At 48.3% G+C, this 20,502-nt stretch overlaps 1 protein-coding gene across 3 annotated transcripts in view; it reads left to right on the forward strand.

The window, feature by feature from the left end:
• Nucleotides 1–20,502, forward strand: part of Cep104 (centrosomal protein 104) — a 41,893-nt gene that overhangs the window by 13,267 nt on the left and 8,124 nt on the right. For all 3 annotated transcript variants that reach the window (XM_037203249.1, XM_028860248.2, XM_028860249.2), the window contains 12 exons: nucleotides 374–542; nucleotides 849–1,007; nucleotides 2,203–2,430; nucleotides 3,992–4,189; nucleotides 4,621–4,788; nucleotides 5,301–5,474; nucleotides 8,343–8,519; nucleotides 12,267–12,473; nucleotides 12,954–13,061; nucleotides 14,666–14,696; nucleotides 15,598–15,664; nucleotides 16,143–16,251. In XM_037203249.1, the coding sequence (XP_037059144.1) occupies nucleotides 374–542; nucleotides 849–1,007; nucleotides 2,203–2,430; nucleotides 3,992–4,189; nucleotides 4,621–4,788; nucleotides 5,301–5,474; nucleotides 8,343–8,519; nucleotides 12,267–12,473; nucleotides 12,954–13,061; nucleotides 14,666–14,696; nucleotides 15,598–15,664; nucleotides 16,143–16,251 (1,795 nt within the window). The remainder of the gene's footprint in view (nucleotides 1–373; nucleotides 543–848; nucleotides 1,008–2,202; nucleotides 2,431–3,991; nucleotides 4,190–4,620; nucleotides 4,789–5,300; nucleotides 5,475–8,342; nucleotides 8,520–12,266; nucleotides 12,474–12,953; nucleotides 13,062–14,665; nucleotides 14,697–15,597; nucleotides 15,665–16,142; nucleotides 16,252–20,502) is intronic.

A 20,502-nucleotide genomic window follows, 5' to 3' on the forward strand; every position in this document is an offset into this window, starting at 1 on the left:
AGCCAGTGCAGCTGATGGGAGACCCTGAAACTGGTCCTCTGAATCTGTGCAGTGTGGTCCTGGCACATGCTATTGCTGCACTTTGTAACCCAGAAGGAGGTTAATCACTGCTGTGCTGTACATTTTAAGAATAGTGGCAAAAATCACATGGTCGTGGATGCCGAGTTTATCTGAGGCTCAGCCTGACACGCAGCTCAGTGAAGCACCAGGAGCAGGAGCCCAGAAAGCTCCTGACTGCAGCCTGACCAGCCTCTCTGAGTCTATACTCCTTCACATAGGAGGCCCTGTGAACTGTGCTGGGACCTTCCTTAGCTGTGTGTTCAACATGAGCTCTTGACTCCCCTGACCTGAGGGGCTCGTCTTCTCTCCTTAGGAGATCTGACTATATCTCTCCACTTGATGACTTGGCATTTGACATGTACCAAGACCCCGAAGTCGCACAGATCATCCGCAGGCTGGATGAAAAGAAACGGGACGCTGTCAAGAAGGAGCGCTATGACCATGCCAAGAAACTGAAGCAAGCCATCGCTGACCTACAGAAGGTACAGCTTCTGAGAACATGCCCTCCGCTTCTGCCTGGGCTGGGTCTCCTCTGCACCACCCCCACAGGGTTCCTAAGGCTGAGCAACAGACAAGGAGTCAGTCCCAGGCAGGTAGAACTGGGGATGGACAAGCAGCACCTTGAATGTGAAAATGTGGAGATGGAACTGGAGGCTTACTGCTCCTTTGGCTATTGGGCTGTCTTGGCCTGTGGAGCTCCTTAGTACCCTGTGCTGAGACAGCATGCAGCACAAATACTCCCAACCACAACTGTCCTGTGAGAGCAGATGCCTGTGTGTGTGCCGCAGGTCGGTGAGCGCCTGGGACGCTACGAGGTGGAGAAGCGCTGCGCAGTGGAGAAAGAAGACTATGACCTGGCCAAGGAAAAGAAACAGCAAATGGCACACTACCGTGCCCAGGTGTACGAACAGCTGGAGCTGCATGGCCTCCTGCAGGGCGAGCCAGAGGTCAGAATGGGCCACAGGGTAGGGGCAAGTGGGAGAGAGTGAAGGCTAATCAGAGTTGTGCTTGGGCTTTGTGAATGTGTGGACTAAAGCAGGAACTCCATGCCATGTGCAGTCAGCAGGTTTCTGCTGTGATGGGGTCTTCTAGAGTTCACATAGAAGATGAGGAGGAGCCCAGTGTCAGGAAGATCCAGGCACTGTCACTTACCAGGGACCCCTCCAGCCTGACCTCTACATTGTCTGGGCTGTGATACCTGCACCATGTGCCCACGGGTGTAAAACCCCCTGGATTAGTCTGAGTGAGTGAAGACAGACCTCTAGCAGGCACCCTATCCCTAGTCTTACAGTCCATGTTGGAGATGATAACTCCATGGCAGGTGAAGGAAGGGGACACAGTGCTGGATGCAGATGGGGAGGGAGGCTTGGTGCTGCATGCAGACTGCCAGTTTTTACCAGTCCTTCTCTAGGCTGCCAGTCTCAGGCTGGTACTGATGGCTGTGTACCTCTGCCTTCCTTGCAAGTAGAAACATAGACCAGTGAGAATCGCAGTGTGGTATCCAGGGCAGACCCTGCCAGTCAGCTCTGCCAGTTTGTATTGTGAAGAGTCCCTTGACTAGCTGTTTAATGCATGGCCAGTTCTAAACCGAGGGTCCTGCCCCAGTGCCTGCCTACTAGTGTGCTTCTAGCACAGATACGTTTGTGAAACATGCCCCAGCGTGCATGCTCCTGCTGCCAGGTGTTTGGCGCTGCTTGTAGGCTGCACTGTAACCATGGCAGAGATAGCTGAAGAGATACTGTGGTCCTGGGACTTAAGAGTGGGCTGTTGTGTGCTCATGAGCATGCCAGGGTTCCTCACTCAGCATGGCTTCCTTCAGATGGCCTGCCGTGGTCATGATCTCTTGTCCTTCAGATGGCCTGCCGTGGTCATGGCCTCTTGTCCTTCAGATGGCCTGCCGTGGTTATGACCTCTTGTCCTTCAGATGGCCTGCCGTGGTCATGACCTCTTGTCCTTCAGATGGCCTGCCGTGGTCATGGCCCCTTGTCCTTCAGATGGCCTGCCGTGGTCATGGCCCCTTGTCCCTCAGATGGCCTGCCGTGGTCATGACCTCTTGTCCCTCAGATGGCCTGCCGTGGTCATGACCTCTTGTCCCTCAGATGGCCTGCCGTGGTCATGACCTCTTGTCCCTCTTTCCTCCAGATACAGCGGCCTTTCGCTTTGCCCCTCCAGCCCCTTGCTTCACCCAGCAGTCCCCAGCACTGGAAGGCAGTGTCCTCACTCCCGCGCACAGAAGAGCTAGTAACAGAAGACACATTTGCAGGCCCTATCCTCCAGGAAAAGCCCTTGGCATATACCTTGGCATCTTCTCCTCGGCATTCAGCAGTGGACCAGTCCCCGCCTGCCGCAGGCCCTGCACCTAGGAGCCATGTAAGTTACTCCACTCCAGCATGACTGTTAACCAGCAGCATCACTGAGGACCTGGGCTGTACTGGGTACTAATCCCAAAGCATAGGTATGTATCTGTCCCCAGGGCCAACCCTCCTCCTCAAATCTAGGAGGGACCTAGCACTCTGACTAGAGCAGAGCATGAGTAAGCATAGTCCCTTGGCCACATCCCTTGAGAGGCACATCTGTAACCCACCCTGCTGGGCCCTCTGGGTCTGCCATGTCATCTGTGGGCTCACAAAGTATCTTTTGAACCCATGATTCTTCTGTAAGAAAATATATACATATACTTCAAGCATTGCTTCAAAGAATAAGAAAGCATGTGTAAAATTGCCTGTACCTGGAGCTCTCAAGAAGCTGAGGCAGGATTGTTGCCAGTTCAGCTTGGACTACATAGCAAGTACCAGGACACCCAAGGCAATAGAGTGAGATCCTGTCTCAAAATAAGTGGTAAACTCCCCTATACGTACTTTCCAGATAGAGCCTCAGTCATGTGTCCATTGTCACCGTGCCTGTTAGAACACAGGAAACCTGAAGCAAGCCGGGCTTTTTATTGACTGTTCCAGCTAGAAACACAATGGGTCCTGCAGGTTTCAGGATTGGTGTGACTCAGAAGCTCAACATTGTCAGCAGAAAGCGGATTTCTTCCTGTGACTTGACTCCCCAGCTCCTTGTCTCCCTAGGCTGCCTACTGTCAAGAGGTCCCCACTTCAGTCACACTCCAGCCCCTGAAGCAGCAGCAAGAACAGAGGAGATCCCTATGCTGACTGGCCCCACCAGGCCTTTCTAGAAGGGCCTTTGCACATGTGTCCATCTTAGAGTACTGATGCCGCCGAGGCCTAGTCTTCCATGTTGTCTCAGGGTTTCACACAAGTGGTTTCAGACTTTCAGAAATGTGTTCTCCTCACATGTGTACAATCGCCTACTGTCTCAGCTTCAGTGCCGAGTTGGGAGTGCTCCCTCTCCACTCCCACTCTACTGCACACCTGCCTTTTAATTCTGTGCCTTTGCCTCTGACTGGACAAGGCTGGAAGGCACCACGAACAGTGCCTGGTGAGTGAGGTACTGGAGGACTGAAGGCTAGGGTGGCAGCTGCCTCACCAAGGAGCACCACAGAGGAGCTTGTTACAGATTCCCTAACTGGGGGGCTGTGTTGGGCCCCCAGATAATAAGCGTGTTTATTGTTCTGTGCAATGCAGTAAAAGTGTGTCAGCAAACACTAGTCTGAAAAATAATGGGATGACCCTTCCTGAACTTCGTGTCAGCTGAACTGAAATGGCTGCAGGTGACTAGTATCTGAGCTGAATTTCTGTGGTGGGAGTATTGTTATTCCATGTCTAAGTGAGTTCAGGCAGGAATGGAAGGCTTCATCAAATTTTTCCAATTATAATCCATTTATAGGAATTATTCTAATCTGGTGCTACTTATACTTAGATGAGTAATCCTTTTAGACCTCTCGCCCAGCAGCCCATCAGGCTGTGGAGGCGACATCTTGGGCAGAGCAGCCACCCACAACATTCTGCTTGCCTCTGCTCACCTACAGGTGGACGCCCTGCCCTACGATGAACGGCCTCTTCCTATTACTCGAAAGCAGTTGGGGGAAACATCTGCAGAACCAGAAGTGAGAGAGCCAGACAGCAGTGATGTCCGGAGACGGGGTGTCTCAGGGGAACCCGAGCCCTTGACAGAGAAGGCCTTGAGAGAAGCCAGTTCTGCCATTGACACCTTAGGCGAAACCTTGGTAAAAAGGAAGACCCGAGTTATCACATGCATGGCACGCATGTTTGCACATACAGTGTGCACATGCATGCAAACTTGGAGCACACTAATGGGAAAAGTAGGGAAAACAGCTCTAGGGGTTTTTTTGTTTGTTTGTTTTTTGGTTTTTTGTTTTGTTTTGTTTTTGCTTTGTTTAGTGTGTGTGTGCATGTGTGCGCGTGCACTCGTGTGTGTGTGTGTGTGTGTGTGTGTGTGTGTGTGTGTGTGTGTGTGTGTGTGTACATCCTGCCATTCACATGTGGAGCTCTCAGGTCTTAATTTCACATTAACACAGCTCTACCTCTCATTCTGCAGAGTAAGTGAGTTTTAAAGTGCAAGATGGCAGTCTGGGGTGGCTGTGTGGGGCCGGACAGTCTGCCTCCTGAGGTAAAGCAGGACTGCTGTTCCTGGCAGGTGGCTGGGGCCTATTCTAAGACGTGGTCCTGCCGAGAGGATGCACTGCTGGCGTTGTACAAGAAGCTGATGGAGATGCCTGTTGGAACCCAGAAGGAAGATTTGAAAAACATACTCAGAGCATCTGTCTTTCTCATCAGAAGAGCCATAAAGGACATTGTGACCTCAGTAAGTCCTTTGCCTGCTGTCCCCAGGTCATTGACATAACCGTGAGTTAGCTTTCAGTAGGCCAGGAATGAGGGTTCTCCAGCAAGAGGCACATCCTAGGCTCCAGGGAAAACGGCAGGTGGGAGATGCCGTCCTTGCCTGGGCACTTCCTCTGCTCTGCACAGCCTCCGTTTTCCCAGAACTCAGCAGATGTGCGGACCGACATTCAGCTCTCCTTGTTTTCATGAGACGTGAGGGGCCGGAGAGTTGCATTCCTTTTAGTAGCTCTGAACAGGCTTGAGAATGAGCATCCCAAAAAAGAAAAGTTGAGGACTGGGTGTCTGTCAGGAGTGGTGAGCTGGCATCACATGGTCAGGAGGGTTAAGTGGTGAGGGCTGAAATGAGAGCAGGGCCCGGGCCTGGGGTGCCGTACTTGGAAGCAGATTATAGTGTAACGTTCACATTTGTTGATTTCCTGTTTCCTCCTGAACTCCCACCACAGCAGCTGATCTGTCTGACCTCATTTTCTTCAGGTCTTCCAGGCTTCACTGAAGTTGCTGAAAATGATAATTACACAGTATATTCCCAAGCACAAGCTGAGCAGACTGGAAACAACACACTGTGTGGAGAGAGCTGTTCCCCTTTTACTCAGCAGGACCGGAGACTCCTCGGCTCGCCTCCGTGTCATAGCTGTGAATTTCATTCAGGTCTGAACTTCCCCAACACCTTGTGGATGTTGAACTCTGCCTTGCGGGGTTCTCTCCTTCAGAGCCTCAGACACCTACCACCATGCTCCCCAACACTGGAAAGATGAGCCCTGTCTACACATCAGCTTTTCTTGTTGTTGTGTTCTGTAATGCTTGAACTCACTGTGTAGTCCAGGCTGGCTCCTTGAGACTCAGTGATCTTCCTGCCCTAACTTCCAAGTGCTCAGATTGCAGGCAAGATTCTATACCCAGCTTGTTGGAGATAAAAATAATGAATGGATAAAGCTAGGGAGTTGGCTCAGCAGTGGAAGCCGTTGCTGACTCAGAGATAAGATCCTTTGAACCCACATTAACACCTGTGGGCGCTCGCTCACCTGTTATCCCAGCCTTGGAAGGTGGAGATAGGTCCATGGAACAAGCTGCCTAGCAAGACCAGCCATGTTGGCAGTCACTGGGTTTGATTAAGAGACCCTGCCTCAAACAAGGTGGACTAGCTATGAAGGAAGATTTTTCTGAAATCAGCTCAGGCCTCCACACATGCCAGTGTGCATAGACATGCACAAACACCTTTCACCTCCACACATGCCAGTGTGCATAGACATGCACACACACCTTTCACCTCCACACATGCCAGTGTGCATAGACATGCACACACACCTTTCACCTCCACACACACCAGTGTGCATAGACATGCACACACACCACCTCCACACACATCAGACATGCACACACACCTTTCACATGAACAAAGAAAGGGCTAGGGTGGCAGCTCAGTGGGTAAAAGGTGCCTGCCACCAAGTGACAGCCTGAGTCCAGTCCCTGAGATGGACCCACACAGTTGAGGAAAGAATGCCAGCAAATTGTCTTTGGACCTCCACTCTCCCTCTGTGGTGTACTCATACACACACACACACACACACACAAACACACACACACACACACACACACACACACACACATGCGCGTGCGCAGATTGAATGGATAACATGCAATCACCTAGAGAACTAACCAAGAGGGAAAGAGAAAGAGGAAGCACACTACTGTTCTATCTGTTCTCATTCTTTGACCAAGCATACTTTCTCTAGGCTCAGTGTGTGAAAAGCCACATGTAAATAGGCAAGAGGTTTTTGACACAGTGTGTGAAGTACTGTGAAAATATATTTGGCTTTATTTAAAGTAGCCAGTGAGCACGTCTAGTTTAGGAACCTTGTTTTGTTTTGTTTTTCTTATTGTGAGACATGATCTCATGTAGCCCTGGCTCACCTGGAACTTGCTGTGTAGCCAAGAGTGACCTAGAACTAGACATGGTGTTCCTGCCTCAGCCTCCAAAGCACTAGGATTACAGATGTGCATTGCCCAGCTGATTTAGGGATCCTTAAGCTCCATATCTGGACTTGAGAAAATCGGAGAATTCCTTAAAATTTGATGCAAGTTTGTGAGTGTATACATCTGTCTTAGAACTTTTGTCATTCTTCAGAGTGTGAAGAATCTCAGACCTGGTTTTATTAAGAAACTTAAATTTCAGGGAAAACAGATATGGAAAAAAAATAAACAGAATAGAGGTGCTGCCGTGTGCTTGTAGTGTAGAGCGTGGGCAGAGTGTCTCCTGTGAAAAGATGTCAGCCCTTAAAAGACAGAGGCAGGAGGATTGCAGTGAGTCTCAGCACAAATGAAAGTGTGTATTGCTTCATTTCTTTCCTACATGGAAAGTTGGTTTGGTTTTTGTTTTCCGTAAGAGACAGGGACTATCCATGTCACCCAGGCCACCTCCCTGGGCACAGGTGTTCCTCCACCTCAGCCTCCCGCAGCCAGAACTGCAGGAGTGTGCCACCACACTCAGCTCATGTTTAATGCTTTTTTAAGACAGTTTTACCATATAGCCATGCTACCCTCAACTCACAGTTCCCCTGCCTTAGCCTCCCTGTGCTAGGGCTCCAGGAGTGTGCCTCTCTGTCTGCTTTCCCTGTTAGTTTCCGGGTGGTCTAAAGCTGAGCACTCACTATTTGAGGTAATCCTGTGCCAGATGTTACCAGATGGGGCTAGAGAGATAGCTCAGTGAAGCGTGCTTGCTGTACTTCCCAAGGACTGCAGTTGGGTCCCAGAACCCACGTGTGGTTTCTCATACCCTCCTGTGACTCCAGCTCACAGGATCCAATGCCCTCTTATGGCCTCCAAAAAACATCTACACTCATGTGGCATACACACACAGACACATAGTACAAGTGCACACACACAGACACACTCACACATAAATAAAAATCAACTTTCAAAGTTACCAGGTTAACTGAGCCTCCATGCTCAGGCCCACTTATTGTTTCAGGAACCTGCTGTCCTGACCTCTGGAGGCCATATTTACTATGCCGTTGTGCTTTGTGTCTGGACAATCACTCATGGTCCAGACACAAAGAGAGATCGTGACTACATACTGAGCGCATGTGGTGGGGCAAGTTTAAGGAGCCCTATCACCCAACAATGGAAGCACTGGATGGGACTTTCACTCTGGTCCACCAGTGATCATATTACCAGAGAATCATTGATACTTGATGCTAAAATTCTATCTCTAATCCTAATCTCTTTCTAAACTTTACATTCAGAAAAAATACCAAGAATAGAAGCCTTCAGGTTTTCAGGGTTTTGTTTTTTTTTTTTTTTGCAAAGTTCTCCTGGCTCTTGTGTTGATCTCTTCTGCCCAGATCTATGGTTCCAAGAGACCCCAGCTCCCATTCCTAATTCTCCTGTGGCTTGTCACTGTCCCTTCACTTCCCTGTTTGTTCCCTTTGGTGTTCAATGTGACAGTCATGCTAAGTTGTACTAAGTCACCTCTAGCTTTTTACCTGTAATAGTTAACCAATTGTGCTACATTTGTAGGAAATGGCCTTGTTTAAGGAGGTGAAGTCTCTCCAGCTCATCCCGTCCTACTTGGTGCAGCCGCTGAAGGCCAATGCTTCCGTTCATCTGGCAATGAGCCAAGTGGACCTTCTGGCCCGGCTGCTGAGAGACCTGGGCACTGGGAACTCAGGTTTCACTGTGGACAATGTGATGAAGGTGAGCCAGCCTCATGTGGCATGACACTGGCCCCAGCACCACAGCTTAGAGCAGGGCTGTCTAGTCAGTGACTGAGGCAGTGAGCATGCGGGAACATCTGGGTCTTCCTGCTATTTCCTCACTAATTAGTAAGAGCATAGAATGCACAGGACACTGTCCATAGTGGGGAGCAAGCATAAAACCCCAGGTTCAATCTACAACACGGCATACACCAGGCTGTACACTCCTGTAATCCCAGCATGTAGGAGGTAGAGGCAGGAGAATCAGAAGTTCAAGATTATCATTGACTACATCATGAGTTTGAGGCCAGCCTGGGCTACATAATATGGTTTCTCAAAAAACCTGAAAAACAAAAAACTTCTAATGTTTAGCTAGAGTTTTTCTGCCTGGCCCACAGTCAGGACAAATCTCTGTCACCCGCCAGTCCCACAGCCGCTCAGACCCAACCAAGTAAACACAGAGCACAGAGACTTATATTGTTTAAACTGTTAGGCCTAATGGCTCAGGCTTCTAGCTATCTAGTTCTTATATCTTAAATTAATTCATTTCTATAAATCTATACCTTGCCACGTGGCTCGTGGCTTACCAGCATCTTCACATGCTGCTTGTCATGGCAGCGGCTGGCAGTGTCTCCCTCACTCGGCCTTCCACTTCCCAGAATTCTCCTCTCTCCTTATCCTGCCTACTTCCTGCCTGGCCACTGGCCAATCAGTGTTTTATTTATTGACCAATCAGAGCAATTTGACATACAGACCATCCCACAGCACTAATGGAAGTCTTTATGGTCCAGCCTTAAAAATCTTTCTCCCAGAGACCAAAGGAGGCTCTACAACCAGCAGAGATAAACTATTTCTAAGGGTTGTGGGATGAGTCTACTCATAATATGCTTTTTCTATCCATGTCTCTTTATTCTCTCCTTCTTCTCTAAATCTACAGTTTCTTTTTTTCTTTTTTTTTTTTTAAGATTTATTTATTACATATACAGTGTTCTGCCTGCATGTGTCCTTGCAAGCCAGAAGAGGGCACCAGATCTCATTACAGATGGTTGTGAGCCACCATGTGGTTGCTGGGAATTGAACTCAGGACCTCTGGAAGAGCAGTCAGTGCTCTTAACCACTGAGCCATCTCTCCAGCCCCGATCTACAGTTTCTTTTCAGCTCTCATTCTTAGCTCTCTCTTGCCTGACTATCCACACATTTCTAACTCCTTGCAATCCTGAGAAACCCTCAAGGACATAGCACATTCCTAGGATAGACGATAACAAGCAGAACCATTACCATGGTAGGGTTCCAAGGTCTGAGGACCAGAGTCGGGGAGCACAGTGCCCAGCACAGCAAACTGTGAGACAGCGTTTACCAGCAGACTTGGCGAGCGAAGAACTGGCAGGCTTTTCTTAGGGTGTTAGTAACCTTGGTAGACATCTGCGACTCTGACCTTATGCATAACTGTAAAGTTTTAAACTTATGATCTATTTACAATGGCCTTTAGTCTAGTTTGAACTTGCTCTGAAATAAAAATGAGCTAAATGCATGCAGTTTATGTTAGACTGAGGAGAGATTTTTTGTTTTTATTTTTGTTTTTGTTAGTCTGAGTAAAAGGAACAAAGCAGACTTTAAGTGTCTACAGTCTCATGGGATAATAGATCTGGCTATGAAGTATATCCTAGTATATTTTCTATATATCAAAATTATATGCCAGGTAGTGGTGGCGCACGCCTTTAATCCCAGCACTTGGGAGGCAGAGACAGGCACATCTCTGTGAGTTTGAGGCCAGCCTGATCTACAGAGTGAGTTCCAGGGCAGCCAGGACTGCTTCACAGAGAAACACTGTCTTGAAAAAATGAACAAACAATTATATAGCTAAATGAAAAGTCATTTTCCTGACAACCTATAGATATATGGGCCCATAAGATTTAGATGTAATCAAAAGATTACAAATACACATTTCATGAAAATACATGGTAATGGGGAGATATCATTGCATAAGAAATTACAGATGAAAGCAATAGTATTCAGAGTTGGTGGCCTGCAAGCCTTGTTCGACAGGTTAGCCCATCAGAGAACATTCCACTGGTGGGTTGACATCTGAATTATCAGTTGCTATAAACTGTAATTGCATCATGCCCCACAATAGCTCATGACAATGACCTCTGACAAACTTCTTTGCTTAAAATACAGAATATAAACCATGCCTATCTTGGTCTCCTGCCTGGATCACTGCCAGACACTTGTTTTATGGCTAAGCTCTGCTGTCCATGGTACAGGACACCCCTAGTGTGTGTGGCTTAAGTCTGAAGTGAAACAGAATAAACCAGTGAGACACTGATGGCTGCCATCACATTCAGCTCCACCTGATGATGCAAAGGAAAGGAAAAGAGGAGTGCAGGGATGATTGCAGGAATAGATGAGCAGGGCCAGGGCATGGCTGTGCAATGTAGACTGAATGCCGAGGCAGGGAGGCTCCAGGAAAGGGCAGACCAATGTCTCTGATGTAAGAGTACATGAAACAGACTGGAAGGAGCAGAGGACCCAGTATGGGAGCCTGATGGTGATGGCGAACAAGCAGGTGTAGGGTAGAACCTAAGAGTGGGGCTCAGGCTGAGCCCTTCAGAAGTGTGAGAAATGAGAGGCCCAGTGCCCAGAGCCACTGGGGAGGCATTGACCTCTAACATGCCAATGCCAGCCTAGACCGGGGTAGTGCATTGTGACATGATTGTATGACGGCACCACAGTGCAGTTAAAATGAAAAACATAGGCAGTGGTTCTCAACCTTCCTAATGCTGCGACCCTAGAATACAGCTCCTCATGTTGTGGTGACCCCAACCATAACATTATTTTCGTTGCTACTTCATAACTAATTTTGCTACTGTTATGAATTGTAATGTAAATATCTGTGTTTTCTGATGGTCTTTGGGGGTCGTGACCCACAAGTTGGGAACCACTGACATAAGGTGAGTAAGCTCAGGATCTGGAAAGCATGGTACTGAGCACTGGCGGAGCAGGAGACACAGTGTGCATGTAGAGGTCAAAGGATAACTTGTAAGAGTCAGCTCTCTCCTTCTACTGTGGGTCCCAAGGCTAGGACTCAGTCAGTCAGGCTTGGTGGCAAGTACCTTTACTGGCTGAGCCATCTCGCCAATATGTTTTGGTGCTATGTACAATTACAATGCTAGAGACAGAACATGTGGATATGTTAGACAGGTGCTCCTAACACTGGCTGCATCCCCAGCACCCTGCTCATAATGTTACAATGACAAAGCTGCACAGACAGACGCACTAGGCAAAGTGACAGCCTGTGGGCAGCAGCACACATCAGCTGCAGATGAAAGGGAACCTCCAGGCAGGGGAAGAAAGCAGCCTGGGGAGATGGACAGGGTACAGGAGAGCCAGACAAACAAAAATCCCATAGAGGTGTTGCCCTGCTTGACATAGATGCTGCGTCCCTGTGGTTTGTGTTAGTCCCCTGTATATGTGGAGTATTTCATAATAAGTGTGGATGGATGGAAGTTAAAGAGTGCTTCATAGCACACTAGAAGTAAAAGCAAAGCATAGCTCTGAACTTAAGTGTGCTATGTGCCAGCATGTTGAAGGGATCTGTGGGTATGTGGCTCCCTCTGCTCTTGTCTCCTCATTGCCTTGTCTTTATTTTCCAAGTCTTTGCAGTACCCCATCAGTCACTTTTGTGCTGGGAGAAGTTAACTTTGTTGTTAGAAAATCAGTAGCAGAGCTGAGACTGCTTTCTTTGCAGTTTGCACTGAGCGCCCTGGAGCACAGGGTATATGAGGTGCGAGAGACAGCAGTCAAAATCATCCTGGACATGTACAGACAGCACCCAGCCCTCACCCTGGAGCACCTTCCTCCAGAAGACAGCAGCACACGCAAGAACCTTCTCTACAAAGCCATTTTTGAAGGATTTGCTAAGATAGATGGCAGGCCAACGGAGGCTGAAGTCAGGGTGAGTTGGTGTTCATGAGTCGATGAAACTGCAGTCTGTGTTTAAGAAGTGACCTGGAACATGGACCAGCCTTGCTGACTCTTGCCTGTGATCTCAGCACTGGGAGGCTGAGCTAAGAGAATGCTGTGAATACAGGACAGGCTGGACAAGGGAGAGAGAGAAATAGCAGTGCTACTTGAGACATAATGGACGGCCAGTGTCTTTCCTAAGGAGTCCCATGTGGAGAAGCACAGTCTGTAATAAGAAGGAGGTCCCTGAGCCAGGCCCTGGCCTGTCCTTGCCCATGTCCTGCCTGTGAGCTGTGAGACCATCATCCCCTGTCTGGGAAGAGCAGGATTAGTGATGCACAAACCTTTAGTAAATCACTGAAGAATTTAATATGAGTTACAGTCATCCAAATTGATGCTATAATTTGTCTCCCAATGTCTGAAGCTACCCTCAGAAAGTTCTTCTAATGGGGAAAAATGGTTTTTTAACCAGGCCCAGAAAAGAGCAGCCACAAAGGAAGCAGAAAAACAGAAGAAAGAGGAGATGAAGGCTCTGCAGGGCCAGTTGGCCGCTCTGAGAGAGACCCAAGCTGGAGCCCAGGTCAGAATATCGCCTGAGTGGGGGGGGGGGGGGATGCAGAGGGTGGCTTTACTCTCTTTTGTTTGGTTGGTTGGGGCACAAGTAAAAGAAGGCCTGCACCAGGCCCATGGTGTCCCATGTCAGTCACTAGCCAGTGCTGCTGCTGCTGTGAGGCTTGAGGGGAAAGTTCTTCTGCCTACCCTCAAGATGGCTCAGGGGGTCTTTACTGCCAAACCTGGTGAGCTGAGTTTTCCGGGGACCCGTATGATAGAAGAACTACTAACTCCATAAAGTGGTCCCCTGACCTCTGTACTTGACTGTGATGTGCATGTGCTACTGCCCCCATAGACACAATTAAAGTAATTTTAAAATGTAAGAGGGCAGAGGTCTTAAGAAGGCCCACAGTCCCAAGTGCAAAGTTCACTCTTTCAAGGCACACTTGGAGCCTGCCTCCAAGCTCCTCACGCCTATGGCCACGGCTACTACACAAGCTCCAAGGGTGTTGTGAAGTGGGCAGAGGTCTCCCGTGCTGCTCTCCACCCAAATGGGAAGAACAAGTCGAGAAGCAGAAAACACGTCTACAAATATATTTGCCCCAAAAGGGCTGAAGGTCTCTAGACCTTCCCACCAAAGGCCCGTGGGAGACTGGCAGTAAGGGAAGGAGGAAGCAGGGCAGCCTGGAGAAAGCTGGCCACAGCCTTTCCCCTGACAGAGACTACGATGCCTCCTGGACCACTGTGGCAGGATGGTAGCCACCGGGGGGTGCAGTCCGTGCTGACCGTGCTGAGTGGTTTCCCTGCTAGTTTACAGGTGTGGCTAACTAGAGGCTCACTCCAGGTCACAAGCTAGCTAGGACATGGCCAGGTGTCTGCTGCCCGCCATACCTGTGTTGGTGGGGCTGTGGTCACTTGACTAATAGAAATGAAAGTCACCTGTGGAGGAGATTGGTAGCCTTGGTGTATGTGTGTCTATGGAATGGCGGAACTAAGGGGCTTAAACAGAGCAGGAGGAAATGCTGGAGTTGTTTTGTTGTTGATGTAACATGGAGTCTCACGGGGTAGCTGAGGCTACCCTAGAACTCATCAAGTAGCCCAGGCTGGCCTCAGATTTGTCACCTTCTTGCTTCTGCTTAACAGATGCCAACATCACAAGTGCTCACCACCAGGTTTGGCTTGAAAAGATTGCTGATGACTCTTTCATAGTTTTGTGGAGCTGAGTGCCTATAATTACAGCACTGAAGAAGCTGAGGCAGGAGGATTGCGATATTGAGGCTAGCCTGGCCTGCATAGATGAGACTGTCACAGATAGATAGATAGATAAATAATAGGTAGGTAGGTAGGTAGATAGATAGATAGATAGATAATAGGTAGGTAGATAGATACATAGATACGTAATAGGTAGGTAGGTAGGTAGATACATAGATACATAATAGATTAGGTAGGTAGATAGACAGACAGATGGGACTGTCATAAATAAATAAATAAATAGGAAAAGCATGAATTCTGTTACTCTTTGGTGGAAATATCAAACAAATCCAGACATGTACTTTGAGGATGGTGCATCCTGAGTATATTACAGCTCCCAGCCGCAGTTCGCTCCTGACTATTTCTGTCTTTGTGTCTTAGGAGAATGACGCTATGAAGCTCAAGAATCAAGGTGAGCAAATTCCAATCAGGGCAACTCAACAATGAAATCACTTCCTTTGTCAAGCACATACCTTTAATCCCAGCACTCAGTGACTGGGGATCTCTTGTGAGTTTGAGGCCACTCTGGGCTACCTAAGTTTCAAGCCAGCAGGGCTGCATTGTGAGACTGTCTCAAAACCCAACAAAATCACTTCCTTTAACAGGCCTGGTGTCATACATATGAGCTAGGGAATGGCAGATGAGGCAGGAGGATGGTGAGTGTCTTAGTTACTTTTCTGTTGTGCTAAGATGTCATAACCAAGGCACCTTGTAGAAAAAAACGTTTATGTGGGGCTTGCAGTTTCAGAGGGTGAGCCCATGACTGTCATGGCAGGAGCATGGCAGCAGTCAGCAGGCATGGTGCTGAAGCAGTAGCTGAGAGCTCATATCTGATCCACAGGCACAAGACACAGAGAGAGTGATGGGAGTGGCATGGGCTTTTGAAACTTCGAAGTTTGCCCACAGTGACACACCTCCTCCAACAAGGCCACACCTCCTAATCCCTCCCAAACAGTTCCACCAACTGGGGACCAAGTGTGCAAACCTGAGCCTGTTCTCACTCAGAGTGCTGCAGCAAGTATGAGGCCACTCCAAGCTACATAGCAAGGCCTTGGCCACACACCAGGGCTGCAGCGTAGCACATGGCAGCAGTGCTTTCCTGGGGTGTGCAGGGCCCAAATTTGACTCTTAAGAAAAAGAAAGAAGCTGCTTCTCTTGACTCTGCAGCCCTAACTGGATACAGACTGTGTGTACACCTTACCACTGGGTTCATAACAAAACAAAATGACATTTTTTTAAATTACTACTTTTTGCTGAAACTTTAAACATTTCAACCAAACATTATTTAAATTGTGCTTTTTTAATCTGCTCAGACCCTCAGGGAAGGAAAGCTGCCCCACCTGAGACTCCAGAAATCCCAGACAACCACTATTTGGATAAGTGAGTGATGCCACCTGTGTCTGTTGCATGGGGGCCATGGAGAGGCCCTGGGCATGCATCTCCTCCCTGGCTCACTGTGACTCTCCGTCTCTGGACTCCTCTTCCTGATTCCAAAGCTTGGAAACTGCCCTAAGCCACACCACACTGCCTTGGGCCCACCACAGCCTCAGCCCTGTCTTTGCTCCACAGCAGTTGCCGTGGACATCCTGTCCACGAGCAGGTCCAATCTGTAAGGGCCTGGGCTGTCCTCTAGCTCTTCTGTGACTTATGCCAGCTGTTTGGTAAGGTCCTTTCTCCAGGTATTATGCATGGACCCTGAGCCCTGCTATCCTCCCCAAGAGGTGCAGCCTGCCCTCAGAGCACCAGGCATTTCAGGACAGGAGGAGTCTGGGGAGTCCTGAGTCTAATGCAGTGGGGGTTGAGTGGTCATGGTAGCCAAAGCGTGGCTTTCACTTCCAGCTTTTCTATTTCATTGTAGTCTGTGCATCTTTTGTGGGGAGAGGAATGAGTCCTTCACAGAAGAGGGTCTGGACCTGCACTACTGGAAACACTGCCTCATGCTGACGAGATGTGATCACTGCAGGCAGGTCAGGTGCTGGGCATGGGCTATGGGCCACTCACAGGTGACCACTGCAGGCAGGTCAGGTGCTGGGCATGGGCTATGGCCACTCACAGGTGACCACTGCAGGCAGGTCAGGTGCTGGGCATGGGCTATGGGCCACTCACAGGTGACCACTGCAGGCAAGTCGGGTGCTGAGCACTAGGACACCTAGGTGTTGACAAAAAGACCAAAGCATGGGTAACCCAGATCTTTGAAGCTTCAAAGGGAAAGTCGTGAGGAAAGTACAGTCCATGCTGTGGCCCAGAGGAACTGGCTCTGTCAGCCACTGTCTCTACCACCCTCAACTCAAGCTATCTCCATTCCACTTCGATGGTATTCACAGCATTGTTGCTTGGACTTGTATAAGTGGAGTCCTGCAGTGTGGGCCCATGCTCTCCTGTGTCTGTTTGCCTACTGCCATGTCTGTGCTTTGCATAGACCATAATTGATTCATACGCTTGACTGTTCCATTTTGGAACTGCTGGGAATAGCTCTGCTGCTGGCAGTCTCCTGGGAAACATAAAGAAACACCCATGTTCCAAGTCCGACTTACCAGTTAATTTATTAGTTACTCATGGCTGACCCTCAAACAGTTGCAGCACTGAAAAGTGTTCCCACTCCCCAGCCCTCAGTCAAGCTTCCACTTACTGTCTACCGCACAGCACACGAGACCATGTGTGGCTGACGTGGGACAAGGGATAGTGAGTGGAGCCTCTGGATGGTAACAGCTCCATGACCATCAACCAGACCTATTGATCATGATGGTCATTTCTTATTTCATTGTTATAAGTGTGGGGCCAAGGTACTCTGTAGGTCACCACAGTCTCTGCCCCTTGGGGCCAGTCGTTACATTAAGTCCAGAGGAAAGAGCTGCACTGCCACACCACATCCTCCAGGGCTTGCCTTCTTTCTGCCTGCTTCTGCTGTGTTCTCGGAGCTTGTGGGGTAATACAGAATATTACCACTGTTAGGTGGAAACTGCAACCAACAATTTACACCAACACAAAAAAGCAAAGAAATATGTTCACCCTCAATCAACAGAGGCCAGAACACAAGGGCACTGGGGTCATGTTGGGCTGAATGAAGCCAGTGGCTGGTTCATAGACACCATCTGTGGCACCAGTTCCATGAACTTGTCTCTTCTGGGCAGTTGAACTTCCCTTTTTGTTCCCTTACGTGGCTCAGCAGACTCTGAGACAAGGTTGTAGGGTAAAAACAGTGCTTTCCCACCTAACCAAGGCTCAAAGAGAGAAAGTTCAGTGAGAAGATGTTTTTGAGTTAACAGCTGTATTAAGTTTGTCCTTCTACATGTCACAGCAGCAGACATGTATCCTCAGCATTTAGGCCCATTAGGATTCTCTGAAGTAACTGGTACTGTTACAAATAGAAGTGCCCTTGACCACAGCTCACAGTAGAAGTAATCTAGAGACATAAACACAAATGCTGGGAAGACACTATGACAGACATATCATTTGAGAAAACAGTAGCAGTAGCCTCCCCACTGGGGCCCATGACCTCATCACTATGGGTCTTTGTTGGCTTACCTGAGTTCTCTGCTGTAGAGTGGGGTTTAACCCTGTCAGAAAACTGTTGGCTGTACCATAGAACTTGGGCTGCTGTTGCACCAGCAGGACCTGGCATGTTGTAGCGTAGAAAGCAGAGTTCATAGCTGTGCAGGACCTTTGTGACAGTCCTTCCCAGTAGCCTGCATAGCACTTTCTGGCACTACCTTAGCCAGCCAATGGGGAGGATGCTAGCTGGATTCCTTCATGTCTTCTACTACAGCATGTAGTGTCCTTAGCAGTAGGGACTTAGCACATGCTTCCGGCATGCAGCCAACAGTGTGTGTGGTTCAGGTGGTCTAAAGGGGCCTCCTGGTCTACAGATTGGGGGAGGGGGTAGCCCACCCGGAGCACTGAGTTTTTCCACCAGGAGCCTTATGGTTCCTGCGACAGGGTGTCTTCTGCTTTTAAACCCTTTATCTGCTTATTTGACTGCTGGTACAATCAATGCCTTCCTAGGTCTGTTAGAAGGCTATAATGAGACCTTTCTACAGAGTAGGCAGGTCTCTCTGAAGGCCTCTTGGAAAGAAGTTGGAGTGGTTTCCACCCCATGAGCGTTCATTCCTCCACAGAAGTGGGGAAAGGATCAGCAGCACCTCCTTGTCATCTGTCTTGCAGAGGCCCATGGGCATTGTGACACTGTCTGGTCCTCTGTCCTGCAGAGGCCCATGGGCATTTTCTGCCCTCCATCCTGCAGAGGCTCATGGCATTGTCTGGCCCTCCATCTCCAGCAAGTAGCCAGGTGATGTGCACCACTGTGGCCTGCTTCCATTCTTGTCCCCTGTGTGCTGCTTGAAGGCATGTACTATGTTCTCTGATTGAGTGCCATCCTCAGGACCTCCTATAAAAAGGTGTCCCATCCTCCACCACACAAGGACAGGCATATTGAGATTCCCCTGTGGATGTTCCAGCCTTAGATGGCTCAGCCTCAGTTGCAGATGACTCTTATAACCTGTAGCAGGCAATGCAGCTGCTTCTCCCAGACTCTTTTTTGGCTCTCTCATGTCTATAGCTCTGATGTGCTGTGTGGATTTTCCTGTGGAGACATACAGAACATCTGTTCCCCCCGATAGAACACCAACAAACAGAACAAAGGGACAGTTCTGCCTGGCGTGGTGAGCCAGTGAGTTTCCTGAGGCTGCTCATGGCAGCTGGCACAGCTCACAGAGCTGTGTCAGTGGACCTTCCACCTCTATGTACTACTCTAGGGCCTCCTCAGGATGACCTCAGGAGTGGTGAGCGGAGTCTCAGGCGAGGGCTGCAGCTCCATCCGCTACCATGTATAGGGCTATTGGTGTATTGTTTTGCATAATTTCATTGCCATAACTCTGGGTTCAAGATCAGCACAGCGTTCTCTGCTCTGCAATGGCCATGATCAAGTTAATCATGGAGTATCAATATGACCACAGCACTGGGCCACATGTCTAGCCTGGTCCTGTTGTACAGACTTTTTCTACTGGACTAGTATCCAGAGATACTGCAGAGTCCTGGCCACCTTACAGCTCACAGCAGAGAGAGCACTACTGTTCTCACATGCTGCACACTGCCTGTGACTGAGGTGGGCGCCCTTTGTCCACTGGACAGTGGCCATCTTTGCTAGGTGCCTTTCTGTTGTCACCTTGTCCATCTGGATATAGCCATCTGTCCATTAGATGCGATGGGCCCACCCATCTTTTCTCCTTTTCAGCCTTGTCTGTGTTTTCATTGTCTCCACATGTCTTTTGAATAGAAATCTATAGTCGGACTTTCCTTTGGGCTGCCAGCTCACAAATAATGACACTGAAACTTGTTAATTATGAAAGCTTGACCATTAGCTTAGGCTTGTCATACTAAGTCTTATAACTTATATTAACCCATATTTTTATTAATCTATATTCTACCACATGGCTTTTACTTCTCTCACATTCTATGTGTCCAACTCATTCTGTGTCTCAATGGTGTCTCCTGCACACCTCAATTATCTCCTCTTCCCCTCTCTGCCCAGAAGTCCCGCCTGTACCTCCCACCTAGCTATTGGCCATTCAGCTTTTTATTACACCAATCACAGCAATACATCTTCACACATTGTACAAATATCCCACAACATCCCCTACTTTTGTCTAAATAAAAAGGAAAGATTTTAATTCTGATATAATAAAATTATACACAATGACAGTTATCGAGAAAGAAATACATTTACAATGTCCAGTCTTTTTGTATTTGGCAAATTTGGAGAAATTCCTTTATTATCTATTCTATTTGGATGAATCCAGCATTTTATACCTAAAACATTTTTTAACATAACTTGTATTACCACCCTAAAAATATGCTTTTAGATCTTTTTTTTTTTTTTTTTTTTTTTGGTTTTTTGAGACAGGGTTTCTCTGTGTAGCTTTGCACCTTTCCTGGAACTCACTTGGTAGCCCAGGCTGGCCTCAAACTCACAGAGATCCGCCTGCCTCTGCCTCCCGAGTGCTGGGATTAAAGGTTTGTGCCACCACACCCAGCTGCTTTTAGATCTTAAAACATTTTCTTAGATAAACAACTTAGGTTTTTATGTCTCTCAACCTTTATAAACTTTATATCTCTTATATGAGTTTCTTTTCTGAATTTGGTAACAAAGAAAACTGTGACTATAACTATCTTATCTTCAACCCCATCAGAAACCTGAGAAGGATATAATATTACCTGAGTAA

Source organism: Peromyscus leucopus, chromosome 2 (genome assembly GCF_004664715.2).
Source record: "Peromyscus leucopus breed LL Stock chromosome 2, UCI_PerLeu_2.1, whole genome shotgun sequence".
In the NCBI taxonomy this organism is placed as follows: Eukaryota; Metazoa; Chordata; class Mammalia; order Rodentia; family Cricetidae; genus Peromyscus; species Peromyscus leucopus.